Source organism: Stegodyphus dumicola, chromosome 9 (genome assembly GCF_044657685.1).
Source record: "Stegodyphus dumicola isolate Sdum_Otavi_A_Nest chromosome 9, ASM4465768v1".
NCBI classification, from domain to species: domain Eukaryota; kingdom Metazoa; phylum Arthropoda; class Arachnida; order Araneae; family Eresidae; genus Stegodyphus; species Stegodyphus dumicola.
In genome coordinates, this window is record NC_140776.1 from 32,671,683 (window position 1) to 32,685,514 (window position 13,832).

Genomic DNA, 13,832 nt, shown 5'->3' on the forward strand with positions numbered 1-13,832 from the left:
AATTCAGTTCAACAGCGATATCGCAAAATAATTTCAAATTGAGCATATTTTTAGTATTTCCGATACACAGCTCAGCGCGCTGGAGATAAAAAAGCGTTTTTCTGTCGCAGATTGTTGCCATTGCTCGCTTTTAAATAGTTGAGTTTGTTAATCAAAAATTCGCTAAAGTTTTAAAAAATATGAAATAGATAATAGAACAAATTCCAAATTTTCCAAATGCCCATATTCAGGTGGAAACGTACGCTATTTGAAATTGTATGGGTCTAAGTACCGTTGCTTTATCATAACGCGAGAAACATACATACATTTATGCAGATTCTTCATTATTTAATGTTTTTAAATATAATACAGGGCGATAATATTTGGTGGCAACAATTTGGAAAGTGAATCAGACGTTTATAGTTAACCAACGCAAAATACCAAAACGAAATTAATAGTCCTTCAGGGTAAATTGCCCCTTTGGACTAACAATTTAACATTCACTATGATATTACAATTATAAATGATGCATGAAAAAATCAGACAGAAAAATATAGCTTAATATTAACACTTGGATAAAATTCTATTAGAAGTTTATTCAGTCTTTTTCTTTCTCCTGATAATTTATGAATTTATACTTTGTAACTATGAATGCTTTGTTTGTGCTCATATAAATGGGATATTAAGGCTCTAATTTAGTTAGTTAATATTTTCCTTTCTGCTCGCACGTATATATGATAGCATGATATGCGCATGCATTGAAGAGACAGAGTCGTCAATTTCGCAGTGTCAGATATATTACAGTAGGCCATCTCAAAACGCATGTTTAATTTTCCTATATTGAAAATGAATGTTTTTAACAAATGGAATGGAAGAGCAATAAGATATATATAAAATCTCTTTCAAACGCATAAATACAAATCAACAATGAATACTACTTTTTTAAATACCGTAAAGCATATGAGAAAAAAATGAAAATAATGCAAAAATGAAGCCCTTGATGTCTACAGCTGACAGGCGCATCAAACACTTTATCATCAAGAATGGTATCGAATGTGAGGACAGAGAATAAGGAGAAAAAATTACGCTTCTTCATGCGAATTTCATAAAAATAGTAAAGGCAGAAAAACAAAATCGTATAATATGACGTTCGGTAAAACAGGGCAAAACACAGGTGAAGGGTTTATTTCAATAAAATTTTTTCTATTTCTTTATTATTTAATTTTCTCTTAATTATTTTATTTTTCCAAGGGAGACGTGACGCGTGAAAGGGCATAAAATTCCTGAACATAAGATGACATTTTTCACCATATTAAGGAGTTTTATTCTTGTCTCACTGTTTCCTTGTTTTTATATCTTTGATTAAAATATTAGACATAGTAAATAAAATTTTTCCAAGAGTTATGCACGCGACGGTTAGATTAAAAGAAATAGAAAGCAGAGCATTGTTCAACACCAGATAACACAGGAACATGAACACGTTTATCCATGAAGGAAAACAAGCATTACGCACAAATATGAGAACAATATTTAGTTTCTGTAATTTATATGGTGATGTCACGCTGGACAATGTTTAAAACTAAATACAAACAAGTAAAGCTGACATTAATAAGTTATGTAACAACTCTGGACCTTTATTCAGACTCTGAAGCAATTGCCAAAAATTTTGGTAAGGTAAACCGTTTTTGGCAATCTCATTAGGCAGTTTCTATCCACTTGAGAATGGTTGGAAAAGGTCCCGCTTATAGAGAAAGCGCGCCCATAGGCACTTCAAATATCTTCAGTGGGATTAAAAACTGTGCAATACGGCGGACATTCCGGAGAAAAAACGCTGTCTTTTTCCCCAAGTACTCGTTAACGACGAAGGTCTCCCTCACACACGTATTATTATCCATATGGAGGGAATCAGGACCAACTACTGACGCGTACAGTGTTGCAATAAAATGTAGGACTTCATCTCAATCAGTTGGATGAGAAACGCTATTGAAATTCCTCTTACACTATAATACTGCCACTTGTAAGCGTATTTATTTACTTATGGTTTAGTTAAACTGCCATTAAAAGGTTTTAGAAGTTGGAAATAACTTCTCGTTCGTTGCTAGTCCTATGGGTGCTTATTTTCTTGTATGGGTTTATTTCTCTCACTCTTCTGTAAAGTTGTGAAAGATTAGTTGGTAAATCCAACAATCATTGTATTTTTTTTGTAACCTCTTTGCCTTTGTAATCTACTCGTTTAAGGTTTTTTTTTTTTGTAATTTACTTGTCTCGTGATCGAGTAAATAAACGCCTTTTTTCTCCTACCCCGCATTTACTCGATTACAAGAAACTTGCACAATCAATAAAGGGTTATAACCAAGCTGTAACTTTTGTACATATTTACAATTTGGCATCTTGTTGCCTGCAAGATTCATTTACCAGGATGTCTCGTGATACTTTTTTTTTTATTAAACCCTTGTATTGTCACGGAAACTACTTGTTTCTCTCCTTTTTGGCAACAATACTTGTTTAGAAATGCTTTTAACATTATCGCTTGTAAGTGTTTTTTTAAATTACATTTTCGTAAGCTTCTTTTTCAGAAGGCGGTCTCTTACGGCTGAAGACACTGACATTACACGTACGCACGTAATGTCTTTGTAAAGAAAGCAGAAGTAGTAGGAAATAAAACATCTATGTCTGGTGAAGGTTTGGAGACAGAAATCCGTCTTTGATCGTCTTATTGTGACCTCTGAGAAGATGCTGTATGTGAAACGCACATTTGTTAAGTAATCCCAAAACTATTGGTAGAGAGTAATGGAAGCCTGGTGCAGAAGGTGTTTTGCTTCTAAATGTGAAATAGGGACCTCTGGGTCCATGCGAGAATTCCTTGAGGACTTCGGCTGTATCATTCCCTGATGATCTCTAACTCAGCTAAGCTAAACTGCCTTATGGAACGATCGAATGTTCTCTTAGAGATTTGATGTTAAGCGATGCAGTCCCTTTTTTTGCTAAGCTGTTGCAGAACGTTGAAAACAACGAAATTTAACTCCTTAGATCCGTCGCTGAAAATTTTTAATTATGTTTCCCTTTGGAAGATATTTATCACATTTTTGATACAATATTTGTGCAGGGTAGAAGATGGGGTTTTATCTTTGGTCTGTGGCGTGCCTGTAAATAATTATTCTTCCTTTTATTTTGACATGCTAACTATAATGGATACGTCTGTAAGCATCACTCAGATGTGCAGGAAGAACCCTCGCCTTATCGGGAAAGCTACTGTGGAAGTTACCGAGAAGATTTTCGTGATTTTGAGAAAAGCAATGCTTTGTATTGGCAGGAGCTTTGTATTGACTCGGACTGTGCCCATCATGCACATTGGACAGCTGTCTCTTACCATACGTGATATGGAATGCTGCAGTTCTCCTACGTGAGCCCAACATACCATATTTGAAAGAAGATACCATTATTTTCCCAAGATACCATATTCACCGAAACGTAACCTTACATATCAAGTTTTAAATGCACCTAAGATATTTCGGAATGCTGTGAAACGTTATGGAGGGGGATCACTTCAGTACTAGTCTTGTTCACATGAATATTACTTATTATGTTATTCCAAGAAAGTAAAACTCACGTTCAGAATTTAGAAACATTTCATGAGGTGTAATATGTTTAAAATTATGCACGTAAATATAGCAACAAAATATAATAGGCACTGATGTTTTATTTCTCACATTTTTTATTTCATGATTGTAGGAAAATATTCTATTTATGTAAATATAATCATTATTAGTGATAATGCGAGTAATTTGAATTTTTATGTAATAGCAAGCATTACAGATTTCGGTTTACATTATAAGTTACAACATTTAAGTAATATGGAAGCATACCAACATTTCAAAAAATGTAGATTTTGAAGGAATTAATTCTGCATGTTAGATTTAATTGCAAAATAGGCTCACTGATAATGTGCCCTCCATATTCGTTGGTGCTCGGGAAATTCATTTTCTATGTTGTACTTAATTGAAAAACACGCTCATTGATAATGTGCACTCCAAGGTTCACTGGTGTACGGGAATTTCATTTTCTCGACGTTGGGATTGAAGAGGTAAAGAGCCTGCGCTTAACATCCCAAATATGGCTCACCATCCTGTTGAAGTTGTTAATAATTTTATTGGTTTTAGTCCTAATTACCCCCTGATGTGAGAGAGAAGTAAGTTTATTATTCACCAGGAATCTCAAATATTTGAAAGCAACATACTTGATACTAACAACATACATTCAAAGGAAGGTTATTCCATTTTATCCTAAGAGTAGCCAGTTTGTACTCTTTTTTCAAAATTATAATTTTCTTACTTCAGTGCTCAAGTTTATTTTGATTATCTAACTCCATAGTGCGATGACTTCCAAAGGTTTTTAGGCGTTTCTGCAGACGCTTATTATAAACTTTTGAGTACTCTTGAATGTCTCCGATATCTATCAAGAATGCTATTGGCAATTTATGCGTCATAATATTTGTCCTAAGTTCGAACCCTGCGGTGCTCCTTTATTATAACTTTGAGTGACGTTAACTCCTAAAAGTGATACTTGTATATGATTTTTTTTTGTTGTCCAGGTCTTTTTTTATCAGCTTAAACAGATTTTGCGTTCACTTCATCCAATTACATCACACAGATGCGCATCCCCTTCTTTACTGCCATTGATTAATTTTTACAGATTGTCCAGTCTACCGTACTTTTCAACTTAATTGCTGGTGACCCATCTATTACTCAAAATCGAGTCTTGTTTTTCTTTATATTTGAAGAATAGCTCATCATATTAATCATAGATATTTTTGTTCAAAAGCTATCGTTTATTTTTTACATTTTTAATCTAACATTTAATGACATATTGTTTTCATTTTATTACAAAAAATCTCGGTTTCTTGCCTTTAAAAATTAATAATGTTTGAAAGTTTAAATTTACATGAATGAAAAACAGAATTACTTGTTAATGTTTATCAGAATTTTCCAGGTATAATATGTTACAAAAATTATTTTTTCTGTAGCATATTTTTCTTATAGAAGTAAATCTAAATACAACAATCGAACAAAATTTGTTTTGTGAATTAAAGGCTATCCCTGGTGGTTAACAAAACTTTCAGTCATCTGCGCGTCATCTCACAAATACATTCTCAGATTATTACTTGATGAAGATGTAAGTAAAGCGCCTGTACGTTTGATTAAGCTAGTCATTTATAGTGCAGGTCAAACTGCTAAGCTTAATGCAGTTTCTACTAAGCTTAGTGCTACTGAGTAGGACGAAAAGGAAAACTGTTATTCCATAAATTAGGACAACTTCGTCAATGAAGAAATAACATAATAGGCATCAAAGAAATCATAGAGAGAAGTTTATTTTAGAAATTAACTAAAATAAATAATGTGTATCTGCAAGTATATGGAAGGAGGTACTGGCAATGTATTAAGAAGCTTTTAGATCATATATGTTAATTAATGATAATCGTATTTAGTGATATCATCGATATGCCAGAGGTTATTACGTTAGTTGAACGAAGGCCAATTTGGCATTAAAAGGCCAAAAATATGATGAACTTCTACCATAAAAAATAAAAATATACTTACAGTTTTAATACTGTAATTCTATTTTAAGGGCAAAATTGTATGCAGGTCGTTCGAAGTCCATAAACGGATCAGTTTTTTGAAGAGTCCATACACTGATCATCCGCATTTTTTGATTATGTGTACACCTAAGTATCAGTTAGTACGCATGTTTAGAATTAGGGTGTGTTAAAATTAGAACATTGCATAAAATGGTAAAATAACCCCGAATTATAAAATCAAGAAGTTTTCGTTTTTTACTATAATATACATAAGTTAGTAATACTCAAATATGACTAAACTAAACTCAGTGGCGCTACAGCCCTGGCGGGCCATGGCCTACAGTTCCTCGATATTTGCTTTCCTAACCGTAGGCTTCGGGGTGCCTGAGCCCTGGACAAGTGCTCATCTTGTCGCAGGTTTCCCGGTGTTTAGCCCCCAAGCGAACTTGATGCTCATTTTCTCAACCCATCAAGGGATGAAAGACTGAGTCAACCGTACCCAGCTCGGGGATTGAACCCCAGACCTGTGGTGCTGCAGCGCAACGAGATAGCCACTGCATCACCGGGCCTTACTTAAATATGAGAGAGAGATGAAAGTTTAAGAGTCATAGCTTTAAAATATACCTTCTAAAAGTAGAATGCATCTCTGAAACCAAATCGATCAAATATTATCTTTTGAAACATGTATATGGTATATTACAACTGAAAGGAATGATAAACTATTATATATCAAGCATCTATGTTCAACCAAATTAATATTTGTATTAGTTTAGTTAAATATAATGAGGATTAGGTCTATAACTTTAAAAAGAAAAAAGCACATAAAGCATTTCTTCTAATATTGGGTACAAAATGCAAAAAGAAAACATTTTTCTGCTATGAAAAATTCAAGAAATTTGCGTGTAAAACTGCTATTAATCATTCTGAATAAATAGTAGCTTAATTTATTTGCTTTATTACATTCCGTGGAAAATGTTTCTTTATTCAGAAATTAAAATCAGCAGGAAAATGACATGGAAAAAAAAGTTTAGAATTTATGGATAAACGTTTTGCCATCTCCTATGAGGAACGTTAACGAAACTGATGACAACGATGGTTTTCCGATCGATTAAATACTGAAATTCTTAATAATTGATAGCTCTCTACGATTTCATCTTTATTATCTTTATTTCTGTAAACACATTTGTTTTGGTAAAGAAATTATGACCAAAAACTTAGTTTATGATTATTATTAAAAATCAGTCAGTATTAAAGTATAATTTACAATTTTAGAAAAGATTTTGATTACTATTAAACAGTTAAATGTGCATAAATGTATCTTTTCTTACAAGAACACTGTTAATTTCTTTAAAAGTAATATAATATGAATATTTCACAGGTTTTTCAAGTGTATATTTAATTTCGATATTCTCAATTACCAATTTACAAAAATTTTGAAATTTATTAATTAAAAAATTAGAAAAATTATTTAATTAAAAATTTAGAAAAAAATAAATGATTAATGATACTAGGAATAATGTCTTGAATACTTGAGTATATCTTAGATTGAAACAGCATAATTAAAACTAGCAAAATTAAAATCAAAATTATAAGACTCAAAACGGCATCTTGCGTTGAATGGCGTTTCGCTTTTCATATAGTTACAACCAGCTGTTATTGCCCTGCATTTTATTTAAAGAAATTAAGTAAGGAAGAATCCGCATGGATTTGTGTATATTTCTCGTACTCTGAAAATACAATGGTCAAATTTTTAATAATCGAAATTTTGAATTTGAGTCAAATAATCAAACTTTTGAGTCATAAAATTTTGAATAACGTATTCCTTCATCCAAATATGTCCACCAGGAAGCCCGAATTTTGAATTCCGAATTAGGTTTATTACCTGTTTCATATTTTGTGAAACTTTACCTAATTTCTGATTAACAAACTCATCATTTTCAGAGAGATCAGTGGCAACAGTGTACGAAAAAAAAAAAAGCATTTTTATCTCCAGAGCGAAAAAGTGTCTATCGGAAATTCTAAAGATATGCTGTTTTTAAATATTTTGTGATTTTGGTGTTGAGATGAATTTCATGTGTCGTAATCGCCAAGAACGTGATATTTAATGAATAAAGTAAACAAAAAGAACTTTAATAAAAAACTGATAAATGAACGTTGAGTAAAGTCACCTTAGTAGAAAAACTGAACATTGATATGATAAACAAAAAATTACTAAAAATAGGAAAATGTATTCCAACAATTAAACGCTGAATCGGGAAATCTAAACATAAACTGTGCATTTAATTTTTTTTTGTAATTTTGCTGTTTAATTGTATATGGTGCAAGTGCGAAGAAAATTATTCTTAGTAGTAAAGCTAAAAATACAAAAATGGGTTAGTGCGAGTGAGTGTAACAGAAGGCTGGTGAACTGCGAGCTCCGCGAGAGTATAGAAAATGTTAGCCAATCATTTTGAGTGACCGTTAAAATCTGTGACCTTTCAGATTTTTTTTTTTATTTTCTTTTTCTTTTATTATTTTTAAGAAGAAATATATATATATGAAAATATTTTTTATAAAGAACAAATCAAACAGAACTAATTATCTCTCTTTTTTTTTTTTTTTTTTTTTTTTTTTCAATGCTGATTTTATAGGATGTACGTTTTTTTTTTACTTTTAATCAGGATACAAATCAAAAATTCAAGTTCTTTCCCAACAACTCGGCAGCAGTCGCAGCGAGAGATAAATATTAACTCGATCTATGGTCTCAAATGGCAACAGTAACACTAGTACTACACTTAGGACACACAACAGTTCAAAAATATTACTGCGATTGAATGAAAAATATATTTTACTCTATATACTTCCTTTTCTTGAAAGGATTTAAAGGTAAAATGCTTCTTTATTTGACAGTTGCCAAATCGTAGAGCCCATCTTTGGCTCTCGTTAAAATCTCGCTCGAGAAATGCATCTGGGACAAAATATGTTAAAGTACAAATTTTAATGCAGTTCGCGGTGGAAGGTTGTTGCTATATTTTTCATATTTCCTTGAATTTAGGCTGATTTTACGTTAACGAAGACTACTCCAATTACAATTACAGTCTTGTTCGATTGAAACAATAAAAGTTTAATTCTTCAGGTCCAATAAAGGTTCGGCAACTTCTGGCCCAAAGAATGTATTTGCCAGAAGTTTTAAAAGTGATTTTTAATAAAAAATGAAAGCTTCCTGCAATCATAATGCAGATATTGCTGGCTAAAGATCCAGATATTGCTGGCTATGAGTCCAAATTCATGTGCATTTTAACGTTAATATCTGAAGGTGACGAGGATTATAAATCTGCGGATATTTGTGCATGTTCAAATGTATTAGGAACATAATTCAATTCTTAACGTGGCATATTAGTCTTATTTTAAGTTTTAATATGTTAATTTTATAATTAATTATCTTAGATCTATAATTCGAAAACAAATAACTATAAAGAACAAAATTCCTTGAAAATTATACTTTAAATTAATAATACTTAAATGCTGTATTTGGCAATAAATTCAATTCTGAAAATTAGCTTTATATATGCAATTATCTAAAAACTAAATCTGAGGTAAACTACATTCTGTCATCTTGTACTTACCTCTTATAATCAACTTCCCTGATGTAGCACTCAGTTTACTTTCTCCAATAAGTCGATGATGTACTTGGCATTGGTAACCGATTGCATCATCGTTGGGGATAACATTTTTAATTAACAATTCTCCCGTCGGTAGCACCGTGTATTTGTCCCCTGTCAAAGAAACAAATACATTAAAAATTCGGACAAGTTTAAAAAAGCGAATGTGAAATATCCCTTATACAAGCCCATTTAAATTTAATAAAGCTAATTAATAAGAATGTTATTCACTTAGTATTGTAAAAGGGGAATAATAATTTGCATTTGCACAGGCCCTTCAGAGAGGTACGTTCTTAAAAAAACTTCTAACAGGTATAGATTTTATGTAATATTTAATTAGAATCTTTACGTTATATCATCTTTATCAGCGAACAGAAGCATAATATCATATTTTGCTTTTAATATCGGCCCATCAATGAACAAGTGGTTAGACCGTTGGATACTGGTAGTTCGACTTGGTTTCAAGTTAGGCACAATAAGCTGGTTGCATATATTGGATGTACCCATGTGTAACGTGGTTACCCAAGGATTTACTCACATGTTTCCAGCAAAAGTCTCTCCACGAATGCATCATTCCTTTAGGTAGATAGCTTTTGTGTAAACTATACAAGTTATTTCCTATAATTAAGGGGTATCAGAAACCCCTATACCGACAATGTTAAATTGGCAATTTTTTATGTACCTTTTCTCAAAATCTGCTGTAGATACAAGCTTGAATTTTTTTCTGTAATTAAAGTATACCTATCTGATTATACTGAAATGAGCTTTTGAAACATTTTGAATTTTAGAGTAAATTACAGGATATTTTGTTAGGCATAGTAAAATTGAGCACTTTTCTCAGACAAAAAAATTAATTTTTTTGTTCTAAGTTTATTACAAAAAAGTCATTTCTGTAAATATTAGGTAATCTAATAAATAAGCCATAAAAAGTTTATATACCTGTGAGCAGTAGTTCCCGAGAAAAGGTACATCGAGTGTAAAAAAATCACGTTTGGAGAAAAACGCGTTTTTATGTAAAAATCCTCATTGATCAAAGCAGTAAATGACAAATTAAAACTAGATTTTTTTACAGTTCTAATTTTCATAGAGATTAAAGACTGGTATTTTTAGAAAGATAAAAGTGTAGAGAATTTGAATATGCGAAAATCCGAAATCAAAATTTTTTGAAGATTTTGGGGTTCTAACTCCGCTTAAACTCACTTATTCCATATTGTCTCTGAATAAAAGTAAATGTATAGAATAGTGTTACTTAAATTAAAATTATAAGACCTAAAAATATCAAAATCGCATTATTGATTCTTGTGTTCGGTGCTTGTTAAGTGCATGTTAAACCAGTGAAGTATTTTCTTCACCATTAACACACAAAACTTAGGGTAGCTATCTGTCTAGCAGCAAGGATGTGTTTTCGGAGTATTTTACTAAAAGAAACGCAGGCGTATAAAGGATGGATTGTGCGAAAACAGCTAAAATGCTCATGCATTCGCTAACCACTTTGTTTTTTAATACACTTCGAATCATTCCTTCGGTATTTTTACTGATATAACGAATACTTACCGCTCGCAGGAACTTAAGAGAACGCTTTGTTGTTTCAAAAACACTATTTTGAAATAAATTTTTAACGAACATGTAGAGTCATTAGGATTTTTTTGGAAGCAGAAAAGATGAAAAGTATGCAAACGCCTTCGCCGGGAATCGAAACACGGATCTCTGGAATACCGGCCCAGCGTGCTACCGTTACACCACGAAGGCACGCTAGAGAAGTGAGAGAAACTGAAGCTCATATTGGAATGGTACAAGAAGGGAAGTTTAGAAATTGTTTAAAATAATATAATTTTCTAAATGATTCATATTTAGCTAGCGTAAAGAATGATTAAACAATTTAAAAACGTGTGATCTTCCTTGTACGGAACATTAAATTATACCGATTTTTACTGTATTCCCTTTAAAGTTAATTCCTCGAATTTCATTAAAGATATTTCTCATTCAAATTATTAAGCTCTCACTTTGCTGCAAGGCAAAAATAGGGAAAACCTCAAAATATGTTTATTAAATATTGAAAAAATATAGAAAAAATTAAAACACCAACTACAGTTAAAACAATTACAAAATAATTTTGACAATTCAAATTAAAGTTTCTACACAAAAACAAGCAATTTGGCCATCGGGCGAGAAGGCAGTTTTTCCGGGCGCAAAACTTAAAGTTTACGTTTGGACTCACTCGGCAAAAAGACACTGAAGGTGCAGAACCTGACTTAATTCACTATGAGTTCCAAATGTAAACAACAAATACGGCTGCTATGACAAAAAAAAAAAAAAAAAAAAAAAAAGATTAGCCGCACTTAAACAAATATTAAATTGTTATAATTCTACAACTATTGCATGCAGATTAACTAAATTCATAAAATCTTTACCGGAAGATAAGAATATTATTCAGTCTTAAAGCAAAAAATTCACAATTTACCAATATATAAGAATAAGAAAACTGATTTCGCCGATCTGAGTAACAGAGTGGGTATACATACATAAGTGACACATACATACATAAGTGACACTTATATATGTGTATATATATTTATATACTTTTGTTGCGGCCGATTGCAACCAAAAATGGAGGTGCACAACTACATGTTATAGCAGTCCTACGCTTTGAGTTCAACGCTCTGAGACTAAACGGTTTTGAGGTATGTGAGATACATACATACGTACAGACGTCACGAAGAAATCTTTTCTGAATCCTCTTTAAATCAATTTTACGATCCGATTGGGGAAACAGAGTCCTTTAGTTTGACCTTACGTACAGGTGTCACACAAAAATATCGTTAAAGTGCATTTGGTTTCTGTCAAAATGGATATTTTCTTTGAAATATGATAGCCGGAATTCTTTGTGATTACAATACTTTCTTTGCTTCGTACAAGGTAGTAATAATACCATTATATTTTACTCTGTAATTCTACTACATTAAGACATATTTACATTCTTGAGTTAAATTAATGGTAACTTTGCGTTACACGTTTATACTGTGAAAAAATGTGTAAAATACCTTCTTACAGAGCAAAAATGAAGTATAAAAGCAAACACATTTATGGAGCAAACTAACCTTTATTACCGCAGAAATCTTAATATTCCGTTGGTAAATAATTATAGCAATGAGCGTTTCATCCTATGTAGCGTGTTTCTCTAATACAAAGAATCAATAACGACATTTTCTAATTTAGTTTACGCAAGACAATCCTCTTGCTTCCCTTCCGCTGCAATAACTGTGCCAGATTTAGCTTATCTGAATTATTGGAGAATTTTGGAAACAGATGTTAAAAGTAGTCATATGCAGTGGAGCAGATTAGTTACATTCCGACGTTTTAGTGTTGTCTAAGTTAGCAAATTAACGAAATGAGAAAAACTAATCATAACACTAACGAAATCATTTCGTTATTAAGTGCAGAAAAGTTCCAACTTTTTTAAGCAAATATGATTATTTTGAATTATTAGATGCATGGTTTTAAGTTTTTTTTTCGAATATGTGTATTGTCGTTCTGTTTTTCTCTAAATCATAATGTAGTACTTTCATTTCATTCTTGTTCTTATATGCTTGTTCTATATGCTTAGATAAAGTGTACCGGAATTGAGATATATAATGTGTTTGCAGGAAAGAATTTTAAAAGAAAGCTTATTGTTGTATTTGCGGCAAAAACTTTCTTTCTTAAAAATAGAAAAGAAAATTCTTAATGTTTAGACCAAAAGGAGCGTTAACCCAGAAGGTATGTTTGTCTCGAAGAGGCATTTTGAGTCGGTTTAGTATAGATGACGTATCACTTTTTAAATTGTTGTCACCAAATATTACCCCCTGTATTATATTAAAAAAATAAATAATGAAGAACCTACATGTATGTATGTTCTGTCATTGTGAAAAAACCCACGGTACCTAAATCCATCAACTTTTGACCCAGTAGCATCAATTTTGAGTAACGTAATCCTTCACCCGAACATGAGCACCTGGCAGCCCAAATTTAAAATTTCTTTATTATCGATTTCAAATTTTGTTAAACTTTAACGAATTTTTTATTAACAGACTCAAGAATTTCAAAGCGAGCTATGGCAACACTGTACGGAAAAAATATTTTTTGTCTCCAGCCCACTAGAATGTTCTTCGGAAGTCCTAAAGAGTTAAACATGTTGTGATATTGCTGTTGAATTGAATTTTATGTGGTTTACATGAGAAGAACATGATATTTAATAAATAAAGGTAAAACACAAAATGTTAAAGTAAACTTCCCTTTGTGTGTAATGTAAAAACTGAAAGCTTTCGGAATTTATTTATCAATATAGTCTACAGTTAATCGTTAAGTTATTTTTAATTATTAATATAAACCTTTTGCTGTGTATTATATTTTATCCTTATTCATTTTTTTAAACTACCTAAATGTGTTTCTAGCAAAATATTCTTAGCAATTTCCATGCAAACTTACTTATTTTTACCCGTTCCTTCGAAGTCATTATTACTTCAATAATTAAAATCATTAGTCATTATTTTTAAATTATTAAAATCATTAGTATTCGTATTTTAATTATTAAAATCATTAGTCATTATTTTTAGTTCCTTCGAAGTCATTATTACTTCAATAATTAAAATCAAAGTGGA

At 31.6% G+C, this 13,832-nt stretch overlaps 1 protein-coding gene across 4 annotated transcripts in view; it reads right to left on the reverse strand.

Moving 5' to 3' along the window:
• LOC118192447 (cell adhesion molecule Dscam1-like) overlaps nt 1-13,832 on the reverse strand; it is an 816,729-nt gene that overhangs the window by 446,411 nt on the left and 356,486 nt on the right. For all 4 annotated transcript variants that reach the window (XM_085823333.1, XM_085823331.1, XM_085823332.1 and 1 more), the window contains exon 4: nt 9,160-9,309. In XM_085823333.1, the coding sequence (XP_085679459.1) occupies nt 9,160-9,309 (150 nt within the window). The remainder of the gene's footprint in view (nt 1-9,159; nt 9,310-13,832) is intronic.